This window comes from Tamandua tetradactyla, chromosome 1 (assembly GCF_023851605.1).
Source record: "Tamandua tetradactyla isolate mTamTet1 chromosome 1, mTamTet1.pri, whole genome shotgun sequence".
NCBI lineage: Eukaryota > Metazoa > Chordata > Mammalia > Pilosa > Myrmecophagidae > Tamandua > Tamandua tetradactyla.
This window is the reverse complement of record NC_135327.1, coordinates 128,525,507-128,553,490: the sequence shown is the minus strand read 5'-3', so window position 1 is coordinate 128,553,490 and position 27,984 is coordinate 128,525,507. Positions and strand designations below refer to the sequence as shown.

Sequence of the window (27,984 nt, the reverse complement as noted above, 5' to 3'; positions counted from 1 at the left end):
TGTCTTTCAGCTGCTGGAGAAGAGTTGTAGTCTCCTGACTGCACCTTTGAGTGCAGTCGGGATTGTTCCTTCCTCCATGTGAACAAAGCTCCCTTTGGAGTTTATAAAATCTTGTGGCCAGACTGGAGTGGGAAGATTAAAATGGCAGTTGCCATCGGGTTAACTCAATGCTGAAATCATGGATGCGAGGTTATTATAACCCTATAGGATATATTAATAAGCAAAGGTAGAGTATTGAGGATGGGGAAATCTAGAATATTTAAAATGCTAATGAAACTTGCATTTTCAAAATAACTCAAAGCAAACAAACAAACAAAAAAGAGTTACCAGTGGTTCATGTGGTCTAATTTTATTTAGATGCAGAGGGATAGTTTGGAGGACACATGGGTGCCCTCCGTTATATGGTGTTGAAGGAGAACAGCCTTGGATTCAGACTGCCTTCGCTCAAATTCCAGTTCTGACTATTAAGAGGTGTAGGAACTCAGGCGAGGCACTTAATGTTTTAGCCTCAGATTCTTCATCTGTCAAATGGGGATAATAAGAGTACTTAAAATAATTGTTTTAAGAATTAAGTAAGATAATGTATGTCAAGTTTTTAGTATGGTCCTTGGCTCATAATAGCATATAATAAACTTAACTAAAAATTCTCTTGAAGCAAACGGGGGATGGTACTGGGTGCTTCTGTACTGGTTTGGCTAGGGCAGGTGTGTCCTACTCTTGTACGCTCCCCTTTTCTCTAACCCCCCCCCCCCGCCCCATTCCTTTGCCTTTCACCCTTGATCCTTCCCCTCCTGAATTTGACCCTTCTCTTACTTTCCCTTATCTGAGCGCTCAGGGTTTTGCTTTGAGCTTGATGAAAGGTAATTCATAGCAGAGTACCTTATTCTCCTTTCCTAAATTCTTCTGAACAAATCTTTAGAAGACTGGGAGGTTATATTGTAATTTCAATTCACTCTAAAAAGCTGGAATAGGACCATGTAAAGATGTTTTTGGATTTCTATTGAGTGTGTGAGCGAGTGTGTGAGAGTGAGTGTGCATTGACTAAGTGGTGGTGGGGATGTTGTGGTGGTAGCAGCGTTGAGAATGGTGAGCTCTGTGTGGGACACCTTGATGGTCATTTCACCTTGAATTAGGGAGGAGTTTCAGAGCTTCTGAGCTCCCAGAGGTGAGATTCGTTGTACATATGTAGCATTATCATGGCTCTTTTGTGATCCCTGAGCAATAAGTGAATGTAGACCTTTATAATGAATTTCTAATGGAAGTAGCTTTTGAGTAGGAGCTTTTCCATTTGCTTCCATCTTACTCCAGGTTACCAGCCTCTTTTAGTTTATCAGATTTTATTTCAAAGCATAATAACACCCATCAGGGTTGTTGCTGTCCAGTTGTGTGGGTTATTTAGTATCTGGTCTCAAAGGCTGAAATCCAACCCCAAGTCCACTTGCTAAGCCATTAGCCCTGACCGCATGGCGTCTTCCTAGAGGAAAGAGAGCCTTTGTCTAACTCTCACAAAATTCTGCATGGGATAGTACAGTCCTCTCTATTTAGCTGTCTGATGCTTTCCCTCTCTGAGAGAGATTCTGAAGCATACAGAGAATGTACCACCCAGCTGAGCTCAAGCATCTATTGCATGAAGCTGCAAATCTGTTAATGCATTTTTAAACCTATTTACTGCTCTCCTTTCCCTGATGCCTGAAGGGAGATATTTTTAGTCCCAGATACTGGAGCTACTGTGATTTAAAAACCTTTCATTCACTGTCTTTAGAAGCCTGATGAGTCAAAATCAGGATTAAGCAGAACTAGAAAATATTTTTTTAAATAAAGTTTAATGAGCACTATTTACAAAAGCAATCATGTGTTAACATAAGGAGACATACAAAAAATAAAAGATCTATGAGTTTGATAAGATTTTTTTCCCTAAAATACAGGAAATATACCAGCAGTAAGGAAATTCATTCTTTTTTTTTTTTTTTTAACATAAAAGAGTTTGGACCTGTTAAAATGAATCCTCGTTAAAGAAATCGAAGGTGTTAGCTGTATTAAAGTAGTTAAATTGGTTTGATGGTTTTGAGAGGAGGACAGGTTGTTGAGAAGGGAATGAAGGAAATTGGCTTTCTCTGCTCAGTTGGGGTCGATGGTATGGCCTGACAATGGTCAGTTTTTGTCACGCACTCAGGTAGAGCATTTTTACTAGGCTATAATTGTGTAGTCCCGTTTACTCTAGGAAAGCTGTTTACTTAGGTTTGGCATTTTCTATTTTTAGTTTGAGCTATGACCCAGTGAAAACATATTACTCTTTCATGGGAAAGGAGCCTGGTGAATCCTAAAGACTTTTTCCAGACCAGTCTGGATAAGACTTAATTTTTAATCAAGCAACTGACACTCAGGCAAAAGAGCAGAACATGTGGTTGTTTTTCATGAGATGGAGTGGGTTGATGTTTTCTGCTTCCCACGGATACATGCAGGGGTCAGCACCATAAATGATGGCTCTCTTAAAAGTCTTCTGGCTTTTTTTGTATGCTTACTTGGGTGAGAGCAAGGATAAATTAATGGCACATAATTTCTGTGTATCTTCTCAGCCATTTATAAATGACTTTACATTGAAATAACAAAATCTATAAAGGTGTGTTGAAACCAACAGTCTCATCCAATGCTGATGATATTGATAAGGCCACTTTAAAAATAAATCTGCAACATTTACCAAATTTTATTGAAAGTTATTTAATTTTATAATCCCACTTCTTGGCAATTCTGAGGTAATGATTGAAAATATGGAAAACATTATAAGCACAACGATAATCTCTGAAGTGTTGTTTTCATTAAAATGGATACACTCTCCAAGTCTAATTAAGGAAGTGGTTAAATGTTCATGAGATGAAATATTATGCAACCATTAAATACATGTAAATACTGTGGAATTAAGAGAGCAAAGTCTCTAATAAATGAACACGGAAGAATGCAAAATTGAATAGACATGGAAAAAAAAACTTTCCAAAAAGCTTGATTGGAAAAGAATCTGAACTATAGGTGATTTTTAATGTATTTTAATGATTTTGTATAATGTCAGTGTAATAATAAAAGTGGTAACAAAAGAGGAAAATAAATATCTTTGTGGAGTGCATTAAAAAAGGTTAACTCAGTGACTTTTGGTTATTTTGGTATGTGGAAAGATTAGGCGTAAGGTTTCTTTTAGCTCCCTGTTTGAGCTAGAAAGGTAATCTTGTTGAAAGTCATCTTGGAAATGGCCATCAGTTTTGAAAACAAAGAACCATTTTGCATTCCAGGAAGGATCAGAGAAGGAACCAAGTTTCCTATTCCAACTGCTGCTCACACCTCTCTGCCCCTGAGTTTTCCATCTTTTTCTTTGGTCTACATGTTGGTCAGACTTAAAATTTCAGACTATTTATCCCACTTCACTGCTTAAAATTATAATGAACTATAATATCTTTCCATAGATGGTTGTATTGAACAATGTATTAGCTAGGGTTCTCTAGAGAAACAGAATCAGCAGGAGATATCTGTTAGTCCAAAATTTCTGAAAGTGTCTCATGTAACCGTGGGGATGTAAGAATCCAAGGTCTGTAGGGAAGGCAGCTCCAATGAAGGTCCTCAACAAATTCTCAGGAGAGGCTGGCTGGCTGAAGCTGGGAAGAAGAGTGATTGTCTCTTCTGAATCCTCCTTAAAAGCCTTCTGGTGATTAGATTAAGCTTCACTCATTGCAGAAGACACTCTCCTTAGTTGATTGCAAATACAGCCAACTGATCATGATTTAAGTCCATGAAATGTTCTCACAGCAACAGACAAGCTAGTGTTTGCCTGACCAGACAACTGGGCACCATCACCTAGCCAAGGTGACACATGAACCTGACCATGACAAACATTATTTGGAACATACAATTTATAAAACATGCCAAGGCAAAAAGCCTAATATCAAACATAGCATAGTTCAACTTTGCTTTGCAATATTTACTTAGTGTGCTGTCTAAAATTCTGGTTTATTTGAAATTTTTTGTACAAGAGCTCTTATTAACTCTGCCATGCTTGTTGCCCACTGAGAAAATCCATGTGGCCATCCCTCCATTTTTAATCAATTTTTCCTATATCTATTCCTTGTAGAAGAAGGATCTTATGTCAATTGTAGAGATTTGCATATATCCAAGACATGCTTACTTCCAATGAATTGTGATATTTCTATTATAAAATATTTCCCCAGAACACTCATTTGTATTAGTTAAGAATTAAGGAGTACATTTAACTACAGAATTCATCATGACAATATTTATGATTGCCTTGACTTTAAAAAAAACAACAAAAAAATCTCATTCTTTCTACTGCATTTGGCCTTCTTCAATCATATGTAATAAAACTTTTGTCGGTGGTACCATCTTACTGTTTTCTCTTTCACTCCACTCCATTACTTAAGCCAGAGGAGGAAGTTGCATATGCTTCTGGGTTTTGCAGGACATTAGGTCATGCAAGTTGCCCACAACAAAGCAACTTCTTAATGTGAAATGACAAAGCTAATCTCAGGCTCAGCCCAGTCGTGGGAAAAGTTGAGGCAGGGGACCCGCGCTGATTTATCAGTAACCTCAGATTAAATCTTGTGTTATCTTCCAATCTGCTGATCTTTCAAAGCTAGGAAAAGTTTCCTTCTCTTAACTCCACAGATTTAAGGTCAGGAAGGGAGAAAAGAGCCTTCCTGACTGTATCATTATTCTTCTCTTACCAGTTAATGCTATAGTTTAGAAGTCTGCTTTAAATATCTGTTTTTTCATTTAATGTGGATTTTGAAATTTTTGCATTTCTTTCCCAACCCTGGCGGATCCGGGTGAGGGCCTTGTCTACACATGGCATGATGAGGGCAAACTTGAGCACCAGCACGGTGCAAGGAATGATGAGCGCCAACACGTAGGCCGAAGGAAGGCACCATCTGAGAATTGAAGGGCTGAGGAATCTCTTCCCTCCATACACCAGGGTGTGTGCTGTGCACAAGATCAGGGTCAAGTAACCCAGTTTGGACTACAAACAAGAAACAAAAATATGTTTTTTTTCACTACCTTTAAAGTGAGATACTAAGCTCGTAAGAGTTTTTTTTTTTCCTTTTAATCAACAACCACACACATTCAAGATCTATAATATTTAGGGCATTCTGATAATTACTGAAGGAAGTGTCAACTCTCCTTCAGGATGATAAATATTTCATTTGAAAAAAGAAAGAAAAAAAGATGTTCCTCACAAGAGAAATGCTGGTTTCATCTTCACCTGGCTGGATGGGAGAGTTTCGCAGGAATAAACTCTTTTGAGTTAGAATTCATAATATACATTGCCTCCCTTCCCCAGCAGTAAACTTCTTTTACTGGTCTCTTTTTTGTGAAGGTCAGAGATGAATAAGACACTATACATCCTCACGAAATACCCTTACTGACTAAAAGCAGATGCCAGCTAATTTCTATAGTAATAAAAAGCAATTAGGGTATTTTCGTTTTTTTTTTTTGCCTAAATTCTAAAGTGCAATGTTTGTTTCTGTCTTAAGGCCTTGAATAAAGGTGTTAACATGAGAAAATGTTGACTGCAATTGTCCCCCCCACCCCATGTAGAAAGTTCCTGGGGTCACACTTTGAGAACCATTGGTCTATAAGAGTAGTTAGTAACAGCCTTCAGTGAGGTGTCTGGGTGGTTGATACATAGAAAGATATTTCTCTGTCTTATAGACATTAAGTTTGGGTGATGACAGTCTATCATATTTTGCTTCAAAGGTTTTACACTTTAACACATGCCTTTGCATATGGATATGTCCATACTGTTAGAGGTGATTTTCAGAAGTAGAAATTTTGTCATTGGGTTTATCTTCACCTCTCACCAAGTACATCTCCACCCAAAGCATAATCAATTTTGGTGTGTTTTCACTCTAGAATTTGAGCTGTGGCTCTGAAAGCAGTTATGAATCTTGGCAAGGGATGCCCAGCTAACAAGTCAAAACATTACAGAACTGCCTCTTTTTTTGTACCTGAGCTTAGCATTTTGTAATTTGCACTTGCTTCAGTTGCCATTCCGATGAGGTTGCTTAGGGAAGTGATGGAACGAAATGAATAATTAGGCATCACAGAAGAGAAAAACGAGCACATTTGTGAAGCCATACTCATTTTGCAATTTGTAACAGAATAGATCTTGGAAGTCCTTACCTGGACAAATCGGAACTCTCTCCAGTTGACGGTGTTGCTAACTGACGGCAAAGAAGTGATTCCTAAGAGTACAAACAGAAAAAATCCAAGGATTCCAAGAGCCACATATGAATCACTTCGCCAGGCCAAAGTAGTACTAAATGGATCATCTTTATTAGTTGTCACCTAAGGAAAAAAAAAATCATAAGCAATTTTAAATAATTACATTTTTACAAATTGCTCACACTTGTAAGGGGACTGAAAAATACCTCTGAGTGGTTTATTTGTTCACAGTAAATTGTGGAGTATATCTTACTAATAATTTAAAGATAATTGAAGAGAAAAATACATATAATAATTATGCCTTTTGTAGAAAAATTGGTTCTGCTGGGACTTTATTATAATATTTAACTCCAAAAGTGGTGCTGGGAGTTTTAACTTGACCTATAAATGCTAAAACAAAGTAAACATTTACTTAAATTTTCCTTACATACGACTTTTTGGTTCCTTAGCAAAACTTGATGTGGTCAAATGATTACATCGGTATTCAATTTTTTTGCTTTAGGCTGATTCTTCAGACACAAAAATTTGGGTTCTCATATGTATAGTATGTTGTAATATAGCATCAGCTATTTGACACCAGAGGTTGAGAGGAATTAGGCTTTTGCAGTGTAACTATTTAACTGTTTCTCAAGAATCTCCCATGTATTATTAGGAAAATAATATAGAGAAACCCATAGAAACATCATCAATGAGTTTATTTGCCAATGTTTGAGAAGGATCAAAGTCAGACATTTCTGAATTAGCACTGACTTACAGAACTTTCTCTGGGATAACTATAAGAATCCCTAAACTGATTCCCTCTGAATTTCTTTTACTGTGTAGAAGATAATCTTTGACATTTTCCCAACCTGCTCAGTTTTCTAGTTAGCGAGGAGAACTTCCCACAAATCAAACATCAAAGTGCATTTGCAAGGCAAGAGTTGGATTTATAAGGACCGTTTCGTGAATTTGTTTACATTCCTGTGGCACAGGTTTGGGCAATCCTTTACTTACAACACGATTGGCTGCAACAACCAAAAGAAAGTAGCATGACTAAAAATAAAAGCTTGAGAGCACACTGGTTCACGTTTACTGACTGCGATCCAGAGTAATTCAAGTAGGTATCTTGAGCTCCCAGATGTATCTGTTTGTCAGTACCCCAGCCAGCTCTGGGAATACAGTTCTGGGCCCTCATGAACATGGGAATTCAACTTTTATTCTCAATAGCTATGAGAACTCTGAATTAAATTCACTAAAAAAACAGACACGAGGCTTCTAATTCTAGCTACTTTAAAAAATAATGCTGGAGGGTGCAAGGGTAGTTCAGTGGTAGAATTCTTATCTGCCATATGGGAGACTGGGGCTCAATTCCCAGTCCATGCACCTTACCCACCAAAATAACAACCAAAATAAACAAACAAACAAACAAAAATTCAACAAATGGTGCTGCAATAATGGGATACAAACATGGAAAAATAATGAAATGTGACCTTATCATAGCGCGTACAAAAAAAATAATAGCGCATCAAATACTGATTTTCTACAGTTGGGAAGTAGAACATGATATAGCAACTTTCCGCTTTGATTTAATTAAAAGGAGAGTAAAAATGAGTAGAAATTTACCTGGGTAATGGTTGTGTTTTTTAACCTCCATCGCACGTAATAGCGGATAGGAATCACCAGTGTGTAGAGGACGTGAACGAAGGCAAAGCCCAGTGCTACCAAGCCAAGCTGCTTTCTGCAAAGCATCCAGTGGTCAAGCCAGTCTGGGAACCGGCGGTATTTTGTACCTCGATAAAGCTGCAGAATGGCAGCAATAACTCCAGGGAGGTAAACTAAGGCAAGCAGGACAAGGGCTGTTATTGGACAGATGCGATTTGGAATAGAAATAGCCATGCGGAATGTTTCATCCTTCTTCTCATAAACATAAGGGTAGATTACATCTCTTATAACACAGTAGAAAAAGAAGAAGATACACAATGCAGCAGACAGATAGAGTGGGAATCTCCACATGGGAAAGAGTTGCAGTGGGTAGTTTTCAATTTCTCTGGCTGCCATAAGGGATCCTTTATCCAACGGAGTAAGTCCAAGAGTGCGAACAATATCCATCACTCTTCGCTTAGCTTTGCTGTCATTTCCACAGACAAATACCTGGGTGAAAGGAATTAATTGATTCTGTATTTATTCTTTACTTAATTATTTTGGAAGTTTATGTAAGCACTGTGCAGAACAATGAATTGCTTTACAAAGAAGGACATAGAATTAACATATTTAACCAGATGATATTTCAGACTTGCATGTGTGCTGGATAGCTAAGGACCTGGCTTTTAGGTTGAGGGCAGTTTTAGGCACATCACCCTAATCCATAATGTGAGTAGTTTGGTCTCTCTTCTGTATTTGTAGGTGCCACATAACTTATGGATTGCTTCTAGTATCAATGCATAAATGAAATCAGGCTCATACAAGGTAATGGAGAGGAAAAGGATTTCCACCAACAATTTAGCTCTGTTAGTTTGTATTGCTGACAGGAGACCTCCACAGACTAACCCTATTGGGTTCCATCTAACCAAAAGCTGAAGGTGCGGATGCTGAAATGTCTCACAATTGACTTCCCTACTTGGTCAAACACAAGGACACATATGATTAGAATGAAATGTTTGGTAGGTATTTTATTTTGGAATTGTATTTTGGAATCTTTGAGGTAAGTGTACATTAAAAGACTAACTTTTTGAAGATTGATTAATCTTACCTGTCGACTTGCATCCAGTGCCCCCGACTGGAGAGCCCAGGCTGAAACGGTATTAAATGCTTTCACCACATGGTTTCCTGGCATCAGCTGAGCAAGGTACTCTGCATTAGATTCTGGATATTGATTGATTTTGAGGTTGTTGCTGACATCGACCAATATTTTGCCTTTGAGAACCTCAGTTAGTTCTGTGAGAAAATCGTAATGCTCCCTTTGGATTGCTATGATTATGATATCAGACTTCTGGGCTGCTTCGGAATGGCTCAAGACCTCTGCACCATTGGGAAGCCGACTGGACTTCTGGGGGTTTCGACTTCCGAAAACAACAGTATAACCACATTGGAGCATTTTAAATCCCAGTGATCTTCCAAAGTCTCCAGTTCCAAAAATACATATAGTCTCTTGCTTTTCCAAAGAATGCATAGTAAAAGGAAGTGTATCTGTATAAGTTTTCTCCATAACTGAAACAAAAACACAAATATATAATAAAACAGGAATTAAAAAAAAAACCCTAATTGGGTGGGCCACAGTGGCTCAGTGGAAGAGTTCTCACCTGCCCTGCCGGAGACCGGGGTTCCATTCCCGGTGCCTGCCCATGCAAAAACAAACAAACAAACAAAAAACCCTAATTGCCTATTAGAAAATTGGGCAAAGGATAGGAGTTGACAATTCATCCTAAAGAGATACAAAAGACTTTTAAACATAGTAAAAATCTCAGTTGCAGGGTGGGCCGCGGTGGCTCAGCGGGCAAAGTGCTTGCCTGCTATGCCGGAGGACCTCGGTTCGATTCCCGGCCCCAGCCCATGTAACAAAAACGGAGAAACAGAATACAATAAAACAAGAAAAGGTTTAAAAATGTTTCCCTTTCTTCCTTCTATCCTTCCTTCCTTCTCTCTGTCTTTCCTTTAAAAAAAAAAAAAAAAAAAAAAAAAAAAAAATCTCAGTTGCACTCAAAAGGAAAGAAATGCAAGTTAAAACTAAACTGAGATAATTGTTGATAAGCATTGTGACTATTTTTTATTTTGTAATTCTTTATTGTGAAAAATAACATATATACAAACAAGGCAATAAATTTCAAAACACACCACAACAGTTAATTATAGAACAGGTTTCAGAGTTTAGTATGGGTTATGGGTCTACTTTTTAGGTTTTTCCTTCTAACTGCTCTAAAACACTGGAGACTAATAGAAATATCAATGTAATGAATCAGCAGTCATACTCATTTGTCAAATCCTATCTTCTCTGTTATAACTCCGCCTTTTCCTTTGATCATTCTCCCATTCCGTATGATTTTGGATCATGCTCATTCTAAATTTTTCATGTTGGAAAAGGCTGTTGATAATATGGGAATTAGTTGATGTTCTGGAGAGGCTGGGCCCTCTGCGTTTCAGGACTTATCTGGCTCAGGAAACCATCTGAAGTTTGTAGGTTTCTGGATGTACTATTACTTTTTAAGAGTTTGTGAAATTTAAATTAAAAACAAACAAACCAAACTTCTCAGAGTTTGTATGATCTAATACACTAATCAAAGTTATTATCTATACTTTTGAAGAATCTTATTTCTTCTTTCAGTATTGAATTTTTCTCAAAATTCTTCCCTTCCCAACCTTTACTTTAAACTTCAGTTAATCTTTTTTGTTTGTTTGTTTCTTTTGTTCAGTGATGTATCCCTAGTGATAAGAAGAGTACTGCCTACAGTGGCTCCTAGGCACTCAATAGGTATTGCTTGAACAAATACTGGAAGACAGGATGTAGGAGTTGACAGTAGCAGTGTTTATTCCTTGTGACAGTTACAGTGTGAGGTAGGAAGAGGAAGCTGAATGATTCAAGAGTAACTAATGGGGAAGGACAAGGGGGTAAGGAGGGAAATGGGGAGTATGTTTTGAGGTTCTTAAGTCTTTTACCCAAATAGATTTAAAGTAGAACTCTCTGAATTTGATGTGGAATTTTCAAATCAGACATAATCATTCTCCAACTCTTGCACCATGGATTTCATACATACTGTGGAGGATAAGAAGCTGGCCCCTTTCCCCTGGGGTTCCAGAAACGTGCCCTTTTCATTGAGGCCTGTGAAATCACCTATATTCTTAGCTGAGCTTCTCTGAAGGGTGAACCTCGATGGCAAGTAGACATTCCAGGTCTCTAGGTAGTCGGAGGTCAAGGGGGGAAAGAGCCAAAATATACGGGACTTTCCTGTGCTTCTACAGAAACACCAAAGCACAACAACGGAATCATTTTGTAAACTGGCTGGTGAGTGATATGCTGGAAGGAGTCAGAGAAGAGCTCACCTACGTGTGGGAAGCACCCCACTCACAGGTGATGCCTATCAGTCCACAGGTCCTTCAGATGAAAAATTCTCAGTAGCATCTGCAAATGCAAACTAGTTGAGCTATTTATATTACACTCGTTAATTGTTTGTCAGTTAACAACTAGTTGTTAAAACTCAAAACCTCAAACTGCTGATGGATGCCTTGATTTTGTTCTACTGCGTAGAACTGGTTTGTGACTGGGTTGAAAGAAAGTCTTATAGTCTAACCTCTCACTTTTTCTCCATTCTTTATCGTGATATATATACTTTTCTCCCTCTCATACGGTGATGAATATTCACAAGCAAAATATAGATTCATTTACATTGCCAGTGTCTTAAAAGAGATGGATGATTTCTCTATTGTTATATTCTCATTTGGATCGTATTAACCATTGTAAACAGAGTGATTCTGGGTTCTATTTTGACTATTTGGATATTACATTCATTTCTTCTAACCTGCCATGAGCTTTCTTTTTTTTTAATGAAGACATTGACTACACAGCACTATTTTGCTCTGTCTCTCAGTATCAATGTGACCTTGGGCAAGTTACTCTAAACTCTTTGTGTCTTAGTTCATCATCTTAAAAATGAGAGATTGGCAGTACCTATTTCAGAGATATTGTGGGGGTTAGATGTATTAATGTATTTCAAATCAGTTCCTGAGACATAGTATGTAATTAATAAACAATGGCTATTATTATTTATCTAGTAATCTATTAATCATTTAATCAATTATCTAGTGAATATACTCAATTATCAAATTAATTTTAGCTTTATATTAATTCTATGAATTAAGGATCAATTGCTTAGATATAACTGTGATTATTGTAAATATATAAAAATTACTGAAATAGGGTGCAATGATACTTAAGAAGCTCCCATTGCCCCTTTTTTTTCTTATAAATAAAACTCTATATGAAATGGCTTTAGGGCATAGGAATCTATCAAAACGGAAGTATGAAACCATCTCAACTGTGAATTTCTATAATTTGTAATTCTCTCACATTTTATTTTATTTATTTATTTTTATTTTTTACATGGGCAGGCACCGGGAATCGAACCCAGGTCCTCTGGCATGGCAGGCGAACATTCTTGCCTGCTGAGCCACTGTGGCCTGCCCTCACATTTTACTTTAATATTTCCCTCTTAAAGCACAGCTTGAAAACTCAATGTTGGCATACTTGGGCTATTGCCCCAGTGATTAAAATTTATTTTTACTCTTAAACCTTCAGAACCATCACTGAGCAGATTGAAGATACCAAAAACTGTAAGAAAATACTATATCACTGGCTGAGTTAATAGAAAGATTAACTATCAAGAAAGATTAACTGCCCATATTCTTTGGGCAGCTGGTCACTCTTTATGCAAGTTACAGAAACCCTAAGGTTGAAAACTGTGTTGGCCATATCCTGATCTACATTTTAAATCCTGCTGGTCCCATCTCCCATCCCTGGGCAGTAATGAGCTCTGCTCAGCATCCACAGCTTAGTAAAAGTTCACTTGGGGCTCCTCATTTTGTATCCCTTGATCCTTGTTCTAGGGCTTCTCTAAGACCATTGCCTCCTTAGCACTCAGGCGTGTACAACCCATGAGGCTTCCATACGCCAATGGGGACAGGGCCATATGGGTATTTCCCTTTTCATCCTCAGGCATGCAGCTCTGACATATTTCACAAGGCTCCTGAGAAAACCCCAGTGGAACAGTGCATCTGCCGTCTGTAACAGTGACCAACTTGGCCATATGCCCTGGTGTTGGTTTCCTGTGTTCCTGACCCTCACTCCTGCTCCTTGGACTCACTTCTCTAATGAACTATTTGCACTCAAGCCTTTATCACAGGCTCCCCTTGCGAAAAAACCCAGGATAATGCAATATTTATTTATGCTTTATGGAAAAAGAAAGTGTGTCTGATGTAGTGTTATCTAAACTAGGATGAGGAAATAACAGGTAGAAAAGTAAATTCTAGTGATCTTCTGGGAGAATTCATTTTTGAACTCTTGGAAAAATATCCTAATAATAGTTTATAAATTGGAATGAATGAAGCGTCCTCTTAACCACAAGGGATATCAAGCTGAGGGTGCATTTTAGAGGAAGTATATATATAGAAGGATGCTACACCCATTTCAGACGTCTTTGTAATTCAAAGGAGCTCATATGTGTAAACATAGATTCGTGGAAGTATATGGGTCCTTGTTCAAAGACTAAATTTTGTGGTTGTCTAGTCCTACTATACTCTTCTCGGATATAGGATGGAAGGAGTAAAGAAAATAATAAGAAAAGTGGTAAACAGGAAGAGTGGTTATTAAGGGAGTAGAAACTTGGGTTAAAATAGCTAAAACATGTCATAGTGGTCTCTTCTCCCTTCAGTTCTCCACTAACCTCAGTTATGTAACAGGAGACATAACAGGAATATCTCTTGCTTTGGAAAATCTGCAGTACCAGTTTTGCCTCCTACAGAAGCATCGCCCAGAGAGGTTTCTTGAAAATAGAGCCAAGATAAGTAAAATACTACTACCAGTGTATTTATAGCAATTAGGGGTCTGTAACCAAGATGCCAATGCCAGAGGGGCTGAAGGTGACTGGGAAGCCATGGGAGCAGCTATCACTGAGCAGCTTGTGTGTGTGTGTGTATGCGTGTGTGTGTTTGTACATGTAGGGTGAGACATAAGCTGGAGAACAGGACTGGGTTAAGAAAAGTCTCTCTGCAAATCCCGTACCAGGTCTTGGGACACTAAGGTGTAAGAAAGGATTTTTTTTCTAACTAAGCATCTCATGAGACTTGTTAGATTCAGCCTGGCTTGTGGGTTTTACTTGTTTCCCCTCCCAGAGGTCAGAGTGACTCAGGCATTTCCTGCTTTTAAGGATTCCAGCATATTAAAAACCCTGTCAAAACAGGGTTACAAATATTGTAGGTTTCAAATGCTTATACTTAAACCAATGCTTTAAAAAAAACAACTTTTCATTTGAAATAATTACAGATTCGTAGGAAGTTGTAAAGATAGCATGGAGAGGTCCCTGTGTATTTTTCATACACTTTCTCCTAGTGGTTACGTGTTATATAACTACACAGCACATTATCAAGACCAGGAAACTGATATTGGTACAATGTGTATGTGTATTTCTGTCATTTTATCATGTGTGGATGCGTGTAACCATCAATGCAATCAGGATACAGAACTATCCCATCATCATGAGTCTCTCTCATACTTCTCCTTTATAGCCATTCTCACTCCATTCTCTCCCACCATCCCTTATCCCTGGCCACCACTAAATTTTTCTCCATCTCTATAATTTTGTCATTTCAAGACTGTTTTATTACATAGAAACATGTTTTCTATGTTATTACCTAGAACATTTTGAGAATTTTTTATTACATAGAACATTACATAAAACATAGACTTTTATTACATATGTATACATATATGTGACCTTTTGAGATTGGCTTTGTTTCACTCAGCACAATACCCTTGAGATCCAAGGTGCTTATATCAATAGTTTGTTCCTTTTTATTGCCAATCAGTATTCCAAAGTATAGATATACTGCTGTTGGTTTAACCATTCATTACTGCAAGATATTTCAGAGATTTCCAGTTTTTGGCTTTTACAAATAAAGCTGATATGAACATTCTTATACTGGTTTTTGTGTGTACACCAGTTTTCACACCTCTAAAATAAATGCCCAGGAGTGGGACTGCTGAGTTAAATGCTAAGTGTATGTTTCAGTTTTTTACGAAACTGTTTTCCTGCAGTGGTTGTTATCATTTTACATTCCCACAGCAATTTATAAGTGATCTAGTTTCTCCACAGCATCACCAGCATTTGGTGTTGTCACTGTTGTGGTTTAAATTTGCATTTTCCTAATATCTAATATGTTGAACATCTTTTAATGTACTTATTTGCCATTCATATGTCATCTTTAGTGAAAGGTCTCGTCATATCTCCCACCCATGTTCTAATTGGATTTATTTATTAATGTTGAGTTTTGATAATTCCTTATATATTCTAGATATGACTCCTTTGTTGGATAAGTCTGTAGCTTGCTTTCTTTTTTATCCCATCAGAGTTTTCACAGGGCAAAAGTTTTTAATTTTGACGTTCAATTACTGATTCTTTTCTTTTATGAGTTCTGCTTTTGATGTCATGTCTAAGAACACTTTACCAAGCCCAAGACCCTTAATATTATCTCCTATATTATATTGTAAATGGTTTATGGTTTTATATTTTACATTTAAATCAATGATTCTGCTTTGAAGTAATTTTTAAATAAGGTTTGAGATTTAAGCCCAGGTTCTTTCCTTTTTTTTTGTCTATGAATATCCAATTCCTCCCCCATCATTTGTTGAAAAACTATCTGTCTTTCAGTGAATTGTTTTTGTACCTTTGTCAAAAATCAGTCATCTGAACATGTGTGGTCTATTTCCGGGTTCTCTATTCTATTCCACTGATCTATGTATCTACCTTTTGCCAATACCACACAATCTTGATGACTGTAACTATACAATAAGATCTTAAAATTGGGTAGAAGGAATTCTCCCACGTTATTCTTTTTTCAAAATTCTTCTAATCATTTTACTTCCTTTGCTTTTCTATATAATTTTAGAAAAATTTTGTCCATAGCTACAAACTTTGAATATTTAAAATGCTTATACTTAATAAAATTATTTTTTTGGTATAGTCCAAAAATACAATAGAACCTAGTTATTTTGTTTCAGAGATGATTATGGGCTGTATTAAAATGTAAATTCATACTAAGGCATAATTGCAGTGTGTGATATCTGATAAATGGACATAAGCTAAAGTTGTATGAGGGTCTTTTTTCAATCTGGAGTACATAGATCTGTGACTGTATGCATAGACCTCATTTGGAGTGTAAGTCAAAATCAAATTTTGAATTTCTTTGTGTATCAGCAGCCTGAGGCTAAATGGCTCTTCTGTCTCTGCATGCACCGGAATTGACCCTGCTCCCCTTTCCTCATAGTGAGAAGTACGAGGCTTGGCAACCTAACTATATCCTTCTAAAAGGTGGGAACTTTTTTGTCTTGCATTGGGGAATGGGCTTTTGTTTCCCTCAAAGATTTCATGGAAAAATGGGGAAAATATATAAATTCTATGTTTGTAATTCCATTTGTAGAAGAAAAAGGAAATAAAATCTTTCCATCTCCCTGGTATAGATAATCCTGGAAGCAAATATTAATTTCCATGAATTAATCTTATTATTTTCTCTTCTGAGAACACCACAGAAAATAGAAGTTAAGATCAAAATCCCTTATGTAAAGATTCAACCTTTGTTGTATGCATTATTAGAAATATTATTCCTTTCTTAGCTTACATAATTTAAAATAGTCATACAAATTAAAAATTCAAAAAATGGGGGGTGGTGTGATGGTGGCTCAGTGGCAGAGTTCTTGCCTGTCATGCTGGAAACCCGAGTTCAATTCCTGCTGCCTGCCCATGCAAAAAAACAACAAAAAAAATTCAAAAAACATTGATTATGAAAAAGACTCTGTAGGTAACCATTATAAAAAGAACTCTAAAGACAAAACTATTATTATCACAACATACAATTTTGATAATAGAAAGTAATGTGCTGGGATCCATTTCAAGATCATAAGTAGGTAAAGAAGGATCTATCTATGGGGTTTGGTTTGAAGGAATATGGAAGGAGAGGGGAAAGGCAGTGGTACAAACAGATGTCTTCTTGTCATTCATTCTCTTTCCTTCAATTATTAGAAGCAACTTCATAGAATCATTAAGGCTTACAACAGTGCAAATACGTGTGCAATGAGTTATACTGCAAACCAGTGGTTCTCAACCCTGGTGCACTTTAGAATCATGTGGAGGACTTTCAAAAAAATACTGATGAACAGGTGCCATCATCACTCCTGGAGAGTCTGAATCAATTGCTGGGGGTAGAGCCTCCCCAAAGGCTTTTAAAAATAAGCTCCCACCCCCAGCTTATTCTAATGTACAGCCAAGTCTGAGAACCCTTGTCTTAAACCTTTTAACAATTGCTATGCCAGCTTTCAGTCAGAGGCCTGCTACAGTGCTTCTTCTCCCTGGTCATGCAATAGAATCAGCTGGGGAGCTGCCGAATGCCAGGTACCACCTCTGAGGTCCTGAATCAATTGGTCTGAGATAGAGTGCCGATGTTTGTGTTTAAAATACCAAACCCAACCAAAACAAAACAAACTCTCAAGGCGATCCTAATGAGTGCTCGGGCTTGAGAACCATGGGAAATGGAAAATGAGAAGAGTGTCCTTCTGGAGGAGGATGGTGGGGAGGAGAAGGACAAATGATAACAGGTTGATGAAGAGGTTGCACGGAGTCGCAGAAACATTTCACCTGTTTTACAATTTTCTCCCCCAAATTAATATTTAGTTGAAGCTGAGAGGCTAGAATCCCTCTTTCTACATAAATCAGAGGTGAAATGAGTGTGTTTGAGTGTGCAGGTCCACGAGGGAATGCAGCATCAGGCTGCAGGATAAGCTTTGCTCAGTAATTATCTCAAGGAAGACTTGAAGACTTGGCTTTCATGAGCCACAGAGTCACAGTCGGATTAAATCAACACCCAAATCGACCATGGTATGCCTCGACAACAACCCCACCTGGTGCAGCACCATATCCAGTTTACCATGTGAATGAAACCATAATTAAAGACTTTCTGCCTTTCTCTCCATCTGAGGATTCAGATTCGAGTTCTGAATGGTCACTCGCATGAGCATCTGAATTCCTCAGACTCAAGCCCTTCTGGAAACACAGACACACCCACTGGTGTTGTAGCACACCACCCCAGTTATCTGGCTCGGCACTTTCTAGGGAATTACAATACAAGTAATACCTTTAAACTCTGTAAGATGTGATGGGATTTTTCATTTTAATTTTATAGTTGTAAACAGGGATTTAAAAAAAATCCTTCCTTCTGTTTTATTATTCTTTCTGAATTCCAGCCTGAAAGCCCAGATGATTTGACAATACATTTGTAATGCGCTGAAACCCATCAATCAAATGTTTCCTTTTATCACAAGGCAAAGGGGAATGAGGGATTTGCGCAACTGTGTTAGATTTCTTGTGATTCAGAGCATTTGTTTTAATATATCCCACTGATGATTGGTGGGCAAAAATATATACTTTCATTTTTTTTAAAAAAACTTACAATAACAAATAAACCCATTCAATGAATTCACGGAGCTATTTCCGTATTTAGTGAGATCGAGGCCCATTAGGAAAAGCAAATGTTCATATTTAAGCACATATTCTTTTCCTGACAGGTGCATATTACTGTAGCAAAATCAGAAGACACAGGCTTAAAAAAAGAAACACTGATTACAATTTATAAAATACTTAACAGTACCTTTATCAATGGGCTTTTATATTAGTTTTAATTCTTTAACTTTTGGACAAGTCAATCTTTATTATATGTTTGTATATATAAACATATAATTTGAAAAAATAAAAATCTATTTCTTATAAACCTTGTAGTCATAAATAGCTCTGCTTGCAAGGGTAATTTCTTATTGGAAATATTTATGTATAATTTTCTAATTCTTTTGATATATACATTAATATATACATTTTATATAATATATAATATAGTACTATACAACACATTATATTATATAATAATTTTATATATGCATTAATATATAATGACACATTATATATTATATTGCATTATTATATATAACATAATGTAATATATTATATAATGTAATATATATATTAGTATATACATTCTTTTACTAAATATTTCATTATTGCCAGACACTGTTCTATATTCTGAGGATAAACAGGTGAGGCATACAGATCTTTCATAGAGTTTAAGGATGTTAACTCCTTGGAAAGTGCTGATCCAGATCTCTAAATTTTTGTTCTACAAAAATAATGTGTGTGTGTGTGTGTGTGTTCTGTGCGTTTCTGTACTTTGTTGTCAAAAGATTTGACACTGGACACTTAAATAACAAATAAGGTGATTTCAGATGGTGGTAGGTTCTCTGAAGAATAAAGAGCAAGGTGACGGAACAGAAAATGCTGGGAGTGGAGAGGAGCTGTCTACTTTAGAAAAGTGGTCAGCAGAAGTCTCTCTGGATGTCAGTCTAGCTAGGGTTGCCAGATTTGGCAAATAAAAACACAGGAGGCCCAGTAAAATTTGAATTTCAGATAAATAATGAATATGTTTTTAGTATAAGTATGTCCTATGTAATATTTGAAATTCAAGTGAACAGTCATTCTGTGTTTTATCTAGCAACCCTAAATCAGGTTGAGGCATGAGACACAGGTCTCCTGTGCAGAGCTTCCAGGCAGAAGAGCTTTCATGTGAAAGCTTCCATGTGAAGAGCTTTCCAGGCAGAGAGAAGAGCAAGTACGAGTGTATTAACTAAGGTAGCAAAGGACCATTCCTTTAAAAAAACACATCTCAATTAAAAATGGCCTAATGCAACCAGATTAGTAAAGAAACTATTATTAACACTTTAAAATAATTTTATAGCCGGAAAAAAAAATGATTTCACAGCTGGGTCAAATGAAATGGAAGATTATTGGGTACTTTTACCTTATTGAAGACTTTTTTACCTTATTGAAGACTAAGAAGAGAAAAGGAGAACAGTGTGGCCAGAGGGGCAGGATTGACTGGAAAAGAAACTTCAAGCCTGTCTATTAGCATCCATTCCTAACTGAATACCCATCAGAATAAAGATAAGCCTCCTGAAATTAAAATACAATTCAATGGGATATTTTAATTCTAATTATACCAAATTCATATTTGTAAAGAAAATATACCTCTTTTTGAAGACAAGAGGAATTTGAGTTAAAGAGATTAAAAGCTTGCCCCAAATCATTTATCAGACCCCACATCTAAATTCTGAGATGTGTGTATCTCCTACAAATTTCCTGTCCACTCTCTTTAGTATCACATCAGTATAAGTAAAAATTGGAGCATGATAAATCATCACTTTGTGATTTCCAAAATAAGTTCTAGTAACCACAGAAGTTGTCATAGGTACTAATGGCCATAGATCAACCGAAGTCTATATTTTGAAGCTCTGTAACTGAATAAAGAAACTACTGCAGATTGGTTGCTGAAAATCAGTTATTTCAATAGCTCTGTGAGAAAATGTTATGCATCTCACAGCAATCTAATTTACAGATGATTAGTTTTTATGCTGGCCAACAGAATATCACAAAATAAAAAAATTAATATTAATATATACAGTTTGATCAAGTCAAAAGAACCGTTCCATTAATATTCCGTGGACACACATACTTCTGCATGAATTGCTAATAACTACAACTGGCTACTATGTGTGATACGACCAAAGTGATTCTGTTAGTAACATTTCATTTCTACCCAAGGAATTAAGAGGAGCAATGCCGAGCTCTAGTATCTATTTTTGTACTTCAGGAGATAATGATCTATTTGTAATTTACATTCATTGCTGAAATTCTAGTATAATGAAAATTTTTATTAGTGTAGGTGCCACATGTGGATCTCAGCTATATCTGTCAAGATAAATTAAGATTGTTTCATGACTAAGTAGTTCATCATGTAGGTTCATTATCTGTTGTCAAGTCTGGTTTGTTCATTTGACTAAAATCTGGGCTCATGACACAATGTCAGGGATTCAGTCATATCCGGGTCATTTTCCCTTGACCTGTGTTTACATTCTAAATCCTGAACAACTTATTACCAATCTGTGTTCACCTACGATTCAGAATCAGGACCACGGCCAGCTGCTCACCTGACCAGCAACACAACAATATCTCACTGACGTGGGGGTGTCTGGCTTGTACACGCTGCGTGCACATTTGCTTAGTTAGATGAGCAGCAAAAATTAACTTAATGTTTAGTGTCCATTCCTGGGTTTTGCCTTTTTAAAGATATATAGGAAGTGAGTTGATGATTTCAATTTTGAATGAACTTGATTTAAATAAAATTCCCTATGTCTAATTATTTATCCTCACAAAAAAAGCCATCAATAATTATCTAAATATTGCTAACTGCCAAATCAGCCTGGGGATTCCATAGTTTTGCTGCGGATCTGACCCTAACCTCCTATCCTGCTAAAGGGGGCGCTCCAGTTTCTTCAAGGTATCTTCTCACTTTCATTATTAACTGCAATGAACCCTTTTTTTAAGTCAGTTAATTGCTCTCTCTCATCCTCTTTCCATTTTTGCATGCCACCTAAGCCGGGACAATTGAATAGAATGAAGAAGCAGTTTATTACTTGGGTGCTGGAGAAAAAAATAACTAGAAGCATAATAATTTTTTGCATGTAAGAATGATTTGACATAATTTTATTCTTTTGAATTGTTTGATAAGCTTCATATCTTATGCCATGCTTTCAGATACTAAAGAAGGACCAAAATGACTTAAGTTAACACTAATTAGAACCTTTAAAAGTTCAATATTCCAATCTTCATGACCTTAGACAAATGCCTTAATCACATTATGTCACCCTTTAAAATGAATTAGTATCCAAAGTATTATAGTTACAAAATTATTATTAAACCTACCCAGTATAGCAGCATAATAAGATTACTAAAATTAAGGTTAATGAGAAGAAACACCAAGGCTCCTGCGATTTAATTCTAATTTCTTATAGCGATAATAATTTCAATTATATATTTTGTATGCACTGTGCAGTGATCTCATGCTTTTCCCCAAATGGCAGGCGGTTGAATTTTACGAGTACACATTGACCCTGTTAACTAATACAGTGCAGGGGCCACCCATACTCATTACCCATTAGCCCATAATGTCATCGTCTTCCAAAAAATAAAAATGAGTTATTCATAATGGATTGTTAAGATTTTATATTTCCAACAGAGGTTTATTGAATGGTTTCTCTGTGCCAAGCACTGCCCTAGGCAAGAGGGATAAAGTGATAAATTAGATTGTCCCTGTCCTCAAGGAGCCTGGTCTTGGGGAAGATGCAGACCCACAATCTGACTGTTTTGAGGCACCGTGCAAGGTCATGGCGGTGGAATGTGTAGAGTGGATGGCACCCAGAGGATCGCACCAGAACTGCTCTGGAAAGGGGCTCAAGAAGTTTACCAAACTCTGTGCAGAATCGCCTCAGCTGCCATTTCTCATGCACTGAAAATTGTTTTCACATGGTCAGGTGTAAGTGAAAGGTGTGCAGTTAGTGCTGACCATTAAGCTCCGTCCTCCTGTTCACGTGTGTCCCAGTGCAGGTGGCATCACCCCTGAAGACGTGTTTGGAGGCGCCGGCTCTGTGCCTCACAGTCTGTTGAGCAAACCTTTCCTTATAATGTCCACTAGAAGCAATACTGGCAATGGTGGCGGCATAACACTGGTGCATGGAATCACCTAGCTACCCAAAGGGACGCTGGCCAGTCTCTTTCTTCTGGGATACCTAAAACCATAAACACTTCAAAATTCAAACTCTCCCTCTGCCCACTCCTTCCTCTTCATGCATTACTCCCTTCTCTTCTCTTCCTTTTCCCTCCTCTTCAATCCCCTCCTATCCCCTTCCTTACCTTCTCTTCCCTCCCTCCCTCCTTCCTTTTTCTCCCTCTCTTTCTATCTTTTATAATGATTTTAGGAGGTGCTGATCCCAATCTTTCTGTATACTCTGTTTGTAAATTTTAATTCGAGTTTTAAAGGTCAAAATGTTTTCCTTAGGTCTAGTCGTAACCCTTCTTGATATAATTTTTTTCTGTAAGTTTTGGTCCAGAGACCAAGGAGACTCTCTGTTCTGTGTTCTATCACTAGTCCTCTGTGAGGTTGTGCTGTGTAGTTATATTAAGTTGCCTCTTGGCCTTCTTTTAATTCAGAATTACAGTCCTTAGCTTTCAAGATTATATTTTGCATACATTTTCCTTTCTTTTAAGATGAAAAGTGAGCCCTCCTTCATCCTAACTTTAGGATTGATCATGGAGTCTACATTTAATAGAAACATATTTCTACCAAAATAACTCCCCATAAATATGTGACTGTTGGCATATACAGGAAGATCTCTCCACACATGGCTAAATAAACTGTTCTAGAACATTGCAGAGATGAACTTAGATTAGGATGTCATTGCCCTGCACAGTTAATTACAGTGGAAACACTTCTTTTGTTAAAATAGTACATATAGTTACAGTGATACATTTCTGAAAGATGATCTTCAAACAGTGAAAACATTCTTTGCTCTCATTTCCTTAATGACTGCGGAAGAACAAGTTGTTTACATATATATATATATATGTCAAATATGTTATTATGCTTTGTTTTAAGTATTAATTATCCTTTAGTAATTTTGTTAACTTCATTTCTTACCAGGACTGATTTCTTTTCAATAAAAGAACAAATGTTAATTCAAATCATGACTTTTTTGAATCTAAAAGCCATTCAAAATATCTGAGTTGGTTTAACATAGTGTATGAAACTGCTCAGGAAGTCTTCATAATAAACCTTTCACTTTGGCTGTATAAAGAACAAAGTCAAACAAGTAACTTCAGAGGACTTGTCTTTGTAAATCATATTTTATTATTACCTGGCTTACCTACAACTTCAAAAATGAAACCCACTCAATGAACTTCATAATTCACAGCCTATTCTAGATTCTTATAGTCAAAATTATGGGCAGATGTAAATCTAGACACTTAATACCCAATCTTTTTGGAGGAGGCCAACCCAGAGGAAGTGAACTACAAGTGTCCAGCAAGTCTTCAAATTTTCAAAGTTTTGAAGGGTCCACAAGCAGACACACACACACACACACACACACACAATTTTTTTGGTGCCACAGCTTATCAGTCTTAAGATTTTAAAAGAAAATGATTTTTAAATAGCAGGTGATAAAAGATCTAAATGAGTTACAAAAAGAACTGGATGGTAAGGTAAGGGTCATGAAACACAGGAATGTGTCTCTAAGGATGACTGCAGAATCAGCTACTCAGGAGGCCCTTAAAAGGAGAATTTATATCCTTGGGGTAGGATGACTTCGGGGTAGTTCTTAAGAGTAATGCAAAGAGTGACCACTTGGGGGCTCCTTTAACTTTACATTTCTATGAACAATGAACCCATTTTGTTTTGAAATTATTTACAAGGTGCAAGACCCAGGGCTTCCACTTTATTAATAGATGTAAAAATTTATTTGGTTCTTTCTAAACAACTGTTAGAAGGTTTAAGCAAGGCACAGTTCTGGAAAATCATTCTCAGATTAGAGGACCAGCCTTGTACAAGTTGGTTTCTGAATCTCCATTTGCTGCGTAAGTTTCCGCAGAACCATAAATGTTGAAAAATGGAGAAAGTGCTATGTTCCATTTTCTCTATAGGCATGTACCATTTACTTTAAAACCTTGAAGCCCAATAAATAGGGGGAGCTGCATCCTGTTTCTGGTTTGGCAGTGTTTGTCATGCAGGTAGAATACATGCAGGTAGAATTCCATAAGTTGCTAAATCACTGCATTTTGAAAGACTCGGGGCCTTGCAAAAGGCCATATCTCAAAAAAGTTACTGCTTCAAATAAATGTGCCATTTTATAAAATTACATCTACTGTATCAGAAAAAAATGTTCTTTCATGTGAGTGACATTTATATGACTGCCATTTATAGAGAATAGGACATTCTCACATAGCAAGGCTGAAGTATGGTTTTGAAAGCCGAGAGTATTCTCTGAATGATAAATGTAATAGAACTCTAAAATTCTCCTGAGGGAAGGGACTCTCCCTCCACAGCTGGGTAGTTTCCCTATAAAAATGAAACTTGCATTATTATAGAAAAAGTGATTTCTCGGCTCTACTTACAGCATTAACGAGATCTTCAATACATTTCAAACCCACAGGTATCTTTACTCATGACCTTTCACCTTATTGGAATTGGACTTTGCAGACCATCTAATCCAATAGCCTTTATTTTGCATGTGTGGGTAAGGAGGCCGAGATGATGAGCTTCTAGTTAGAACCAGGAATAGAATTCTGTCCTCCTTCCATGGCCGTCCCCTCATATTTCAACTAATTTGCCTCTGCTTCTAAAGAAAGTTCCTGAATTACCATCTAGAGAAAAAGCTATCAGCCACCTGTCTTGGGACTGATAGGGATCTAAGACTTTATTTATTCTTTACAACAAATTCTATTCCCAATAATATTTCTCTGGAATAGCAATCGCTAACCTGAAGAAGGAAATTTAAATCATGATCAAGGACAGAAGTGATTGCAGGTGTCAGGATGAGTTTTCAGCTTTTGGCCAAGATGCGGCCTCAGATGTGTGGCAGTGGAGATTGCCCAAGCCACCTTCTTCCAGGCTCTCTTGGTGGGCTCTGCAAGTTTGTTCTTGCCCAGAAGTAAGACAGACAGGAAACCACACCGCTAGGTTTTCTTATTTTGGGTCTGGATGGAGTGATAAGCAATAAAACTCCAGGAAGCCAGAAGCTTGCAGAATTGCGAAATTGATCGCTGGACACCCTTGGGGAGTGGTGGAGGGGGAGCGCTTTCCCGGAGAGGGATGCGGGAGAGAGGTGGGGAGTTTGAGAGCACCTTGCCCAGGACACTGGGGAGTGAGGTCCTGGCAGCAGGGGCTCCAGGTGGACTGAGGTAGAGTAGATGGGGAGGAGGGGCGTTGTGTGGCGCAAGCTAGAAGGCAGGGCAAGAGACAGCACGGTGACCAACCTGCGGGACAGGAGCTTCCGAAGCAGCTGCAGCTGGTTCGCGTCGCCGGCGGGACTGGAATGGGAAGCGCCGGGTCACCTTCAGCTCAGTGCCGCGCTTCGCAGCACTCGCCAGTATAAGAAGCAAGAGAGGGGAGGGAGAGCCCACTAGATTTCGCAAGAGAAGCGGTGAAGAAAGCATTTCCAGGAAGAGTTCAAGTTGGGAGTTCCCTGGCCAGCTGGAAGGACCAGAACTTCCTGTGCTGACACCATCGCTGTTGCTTTTATTTGCTGCAGATGCTGAAACCGACCCCTGGGACTGGGGGTTATAAGGGATTTTCCTGGAGCCTTGGATCTGTGCATCCCAGCTGGACAGAGGATTGCAGAGGCCCAGAACGCCCCCCTTCCTGGAGGAGTCAGAAAGGCTTCTTTGAGTAGCTGAGAAAACGCCATGGGTGCTAGGCTAACAGACGTTTATCTCCTGTTGCCATTCTGTCACAGTTGAGAGAAAAAAATGACAACTTTTCCCTTTGCTTGAAAGCACTGGGTTCTTATGGGCCGCAGTGCTTGAATGATATTAAAGTTGGGAGCTTTAATTTAGGCAGATTAAATCGTACAAAAGAAAGTCCAATGAAAGAGAGGGATGCTGGTGCTGCTACTGCTGATGTGATGCCTCATCATTGTTCTTGCAGTTTACTTTTATGCAGTTGGTATGTCTTTCCAGCTAGGAGGAGCTTAGAAGTCATAGCCAAGGGGATTTATATTTAGATAATCATGATAATTTATGAGGCAAAGCACTCTGCACTCCCAAACTCCTGTAGTATAGAGCCCAGTGGGCTCCTAATCTTTCACACAGCCATGGGGTTTTAAGTTCCACTGGTGTTTGCGAGGAATAGAAACCCACCTGCCCAGAGGCCTGCTCCCAGCACACCTGAGCCAACTTTCCCGTGGCCATAATTGTAACTTTCCCCACATCATACATAGAGTCAGCTCAGACCCATGTCTTCCAAGAAGTCTTCTCTGGGCCATTAGTTGCAACTAATCTTTTCTTTCCCTATATGATGTAGTTTATGCTTCCACATAGCAGTTAGGATAATTTGCCTCCCATGTTAGTTATTATTGTGTATGTGTCTCCAAGTTTCCTTTCCAGGAGTACAGGCTCAGAGAGCTGACATCCTCTGCTCTTCAGCCTGGAATTCTCCACCATACCACACCTAGCACAGTGTTTTGCATGTAATTGGTACTCAAAATATATTGTACTCATTAATTATGGAATCTACTGCCAGTTATTATACCTTGCAAAAAGACCACCTAATAGTACTCTTTTGGTCATGGAAGAATTACAAAAATGTAATCATTTATTTAATATTATCTGATTGTTCCAGTTTGAAGACTGACTGGGGTAAGAGAAAGGTGTGTAACCTGGGAGAAGGACTCAGGGTTGGTAAACACAGCTTTGGTGATTTTCCCCATGTCCATCAGATGGCCTTAAATCTTGTGGGCACAGGAAACTTGATTCTTAGAACACTGAGCCTGAGACTTACTACTGGAACGACTGATTTGTTAGTTGTTAATGGAATATAAAACAAATAGTCACCTTGAAAATAGTTGTTGAGGGCACTGGACATTCTGGCCACCACCATATTCTTTTCCTGTACGCATGTCTTGTGGAAGTCATTTTATAGGTAGAAGGCTGCTACATAACCAGGGGGATGAATGATACGATTACAAGATCACTGGAATCTGGCTGAGAGAGTCAACTATATCCATCCACAACATGGTGACATATCTGCCTCCAGCAGCAGACAGCTGGGGTCTATGGACCAGCTCACTCCAATTTCTGGATAGTGTTTGGATCCATTATGAGTTGACATAATGGACAATCATATTTCCCAATGGAGCCTCCAACTAATAACAACAGAATGATTGCTTTATTTACTTATCATAACTGGGCAGATGAAAAAAAATTTTCTTAGAGGCAGATGTATTTCAGTTATGTAAGCTCTTTTCTTTGCCACAGGCAACCAAAGTCCCAGAAAAGGAAGATTAAATTACTCAAATCTGAAGGATAGAAAAAAAAGTCTCTTTTTTTTTTTTTTAAGAAGTACTTGACTTACTTTTTCCCTTGGATCTAGGAGTGA

The 27,984-nt window shown here is 37.8% G+C and overlaps 1 protein-coding gene across 1 annotated transcript; it reads right to left on the bottom strand.

Annotated features, from left to right (window-relative positions):
* Positions 1 to 780: 780 nt before the first annotated feature.
* Positions 781 to 26,008, bottom strand: STEAP4 (STEAP4 metalloreductase). Its single transcript, XM_077136155.1, has 5 exons — positions 25,866 to 26,008; positions 8,951 to 9,408; positions 7,825 to 8,352; positions 6,181 to 6,345; positions 781 to 5,017 (listed from the first exon to the last, which is right to left on the bottom strand). The coding sequence occupies exons 2-5, from the start codon at positions 9,404 to 9,406 to the stop codon at positions 4,754 to 4,756; spliced, it is 1,413 nt and encodes a 470-aa protein (XP_076992270.1). The 5' UTR covers positions 9,407 to 9,408; positions 25,866 to 26,008; the 3' UTR covers positions 781 to 4,753.
* Positions 26,009 to 27,984: the final 1,976 nt, after the last annotated feature.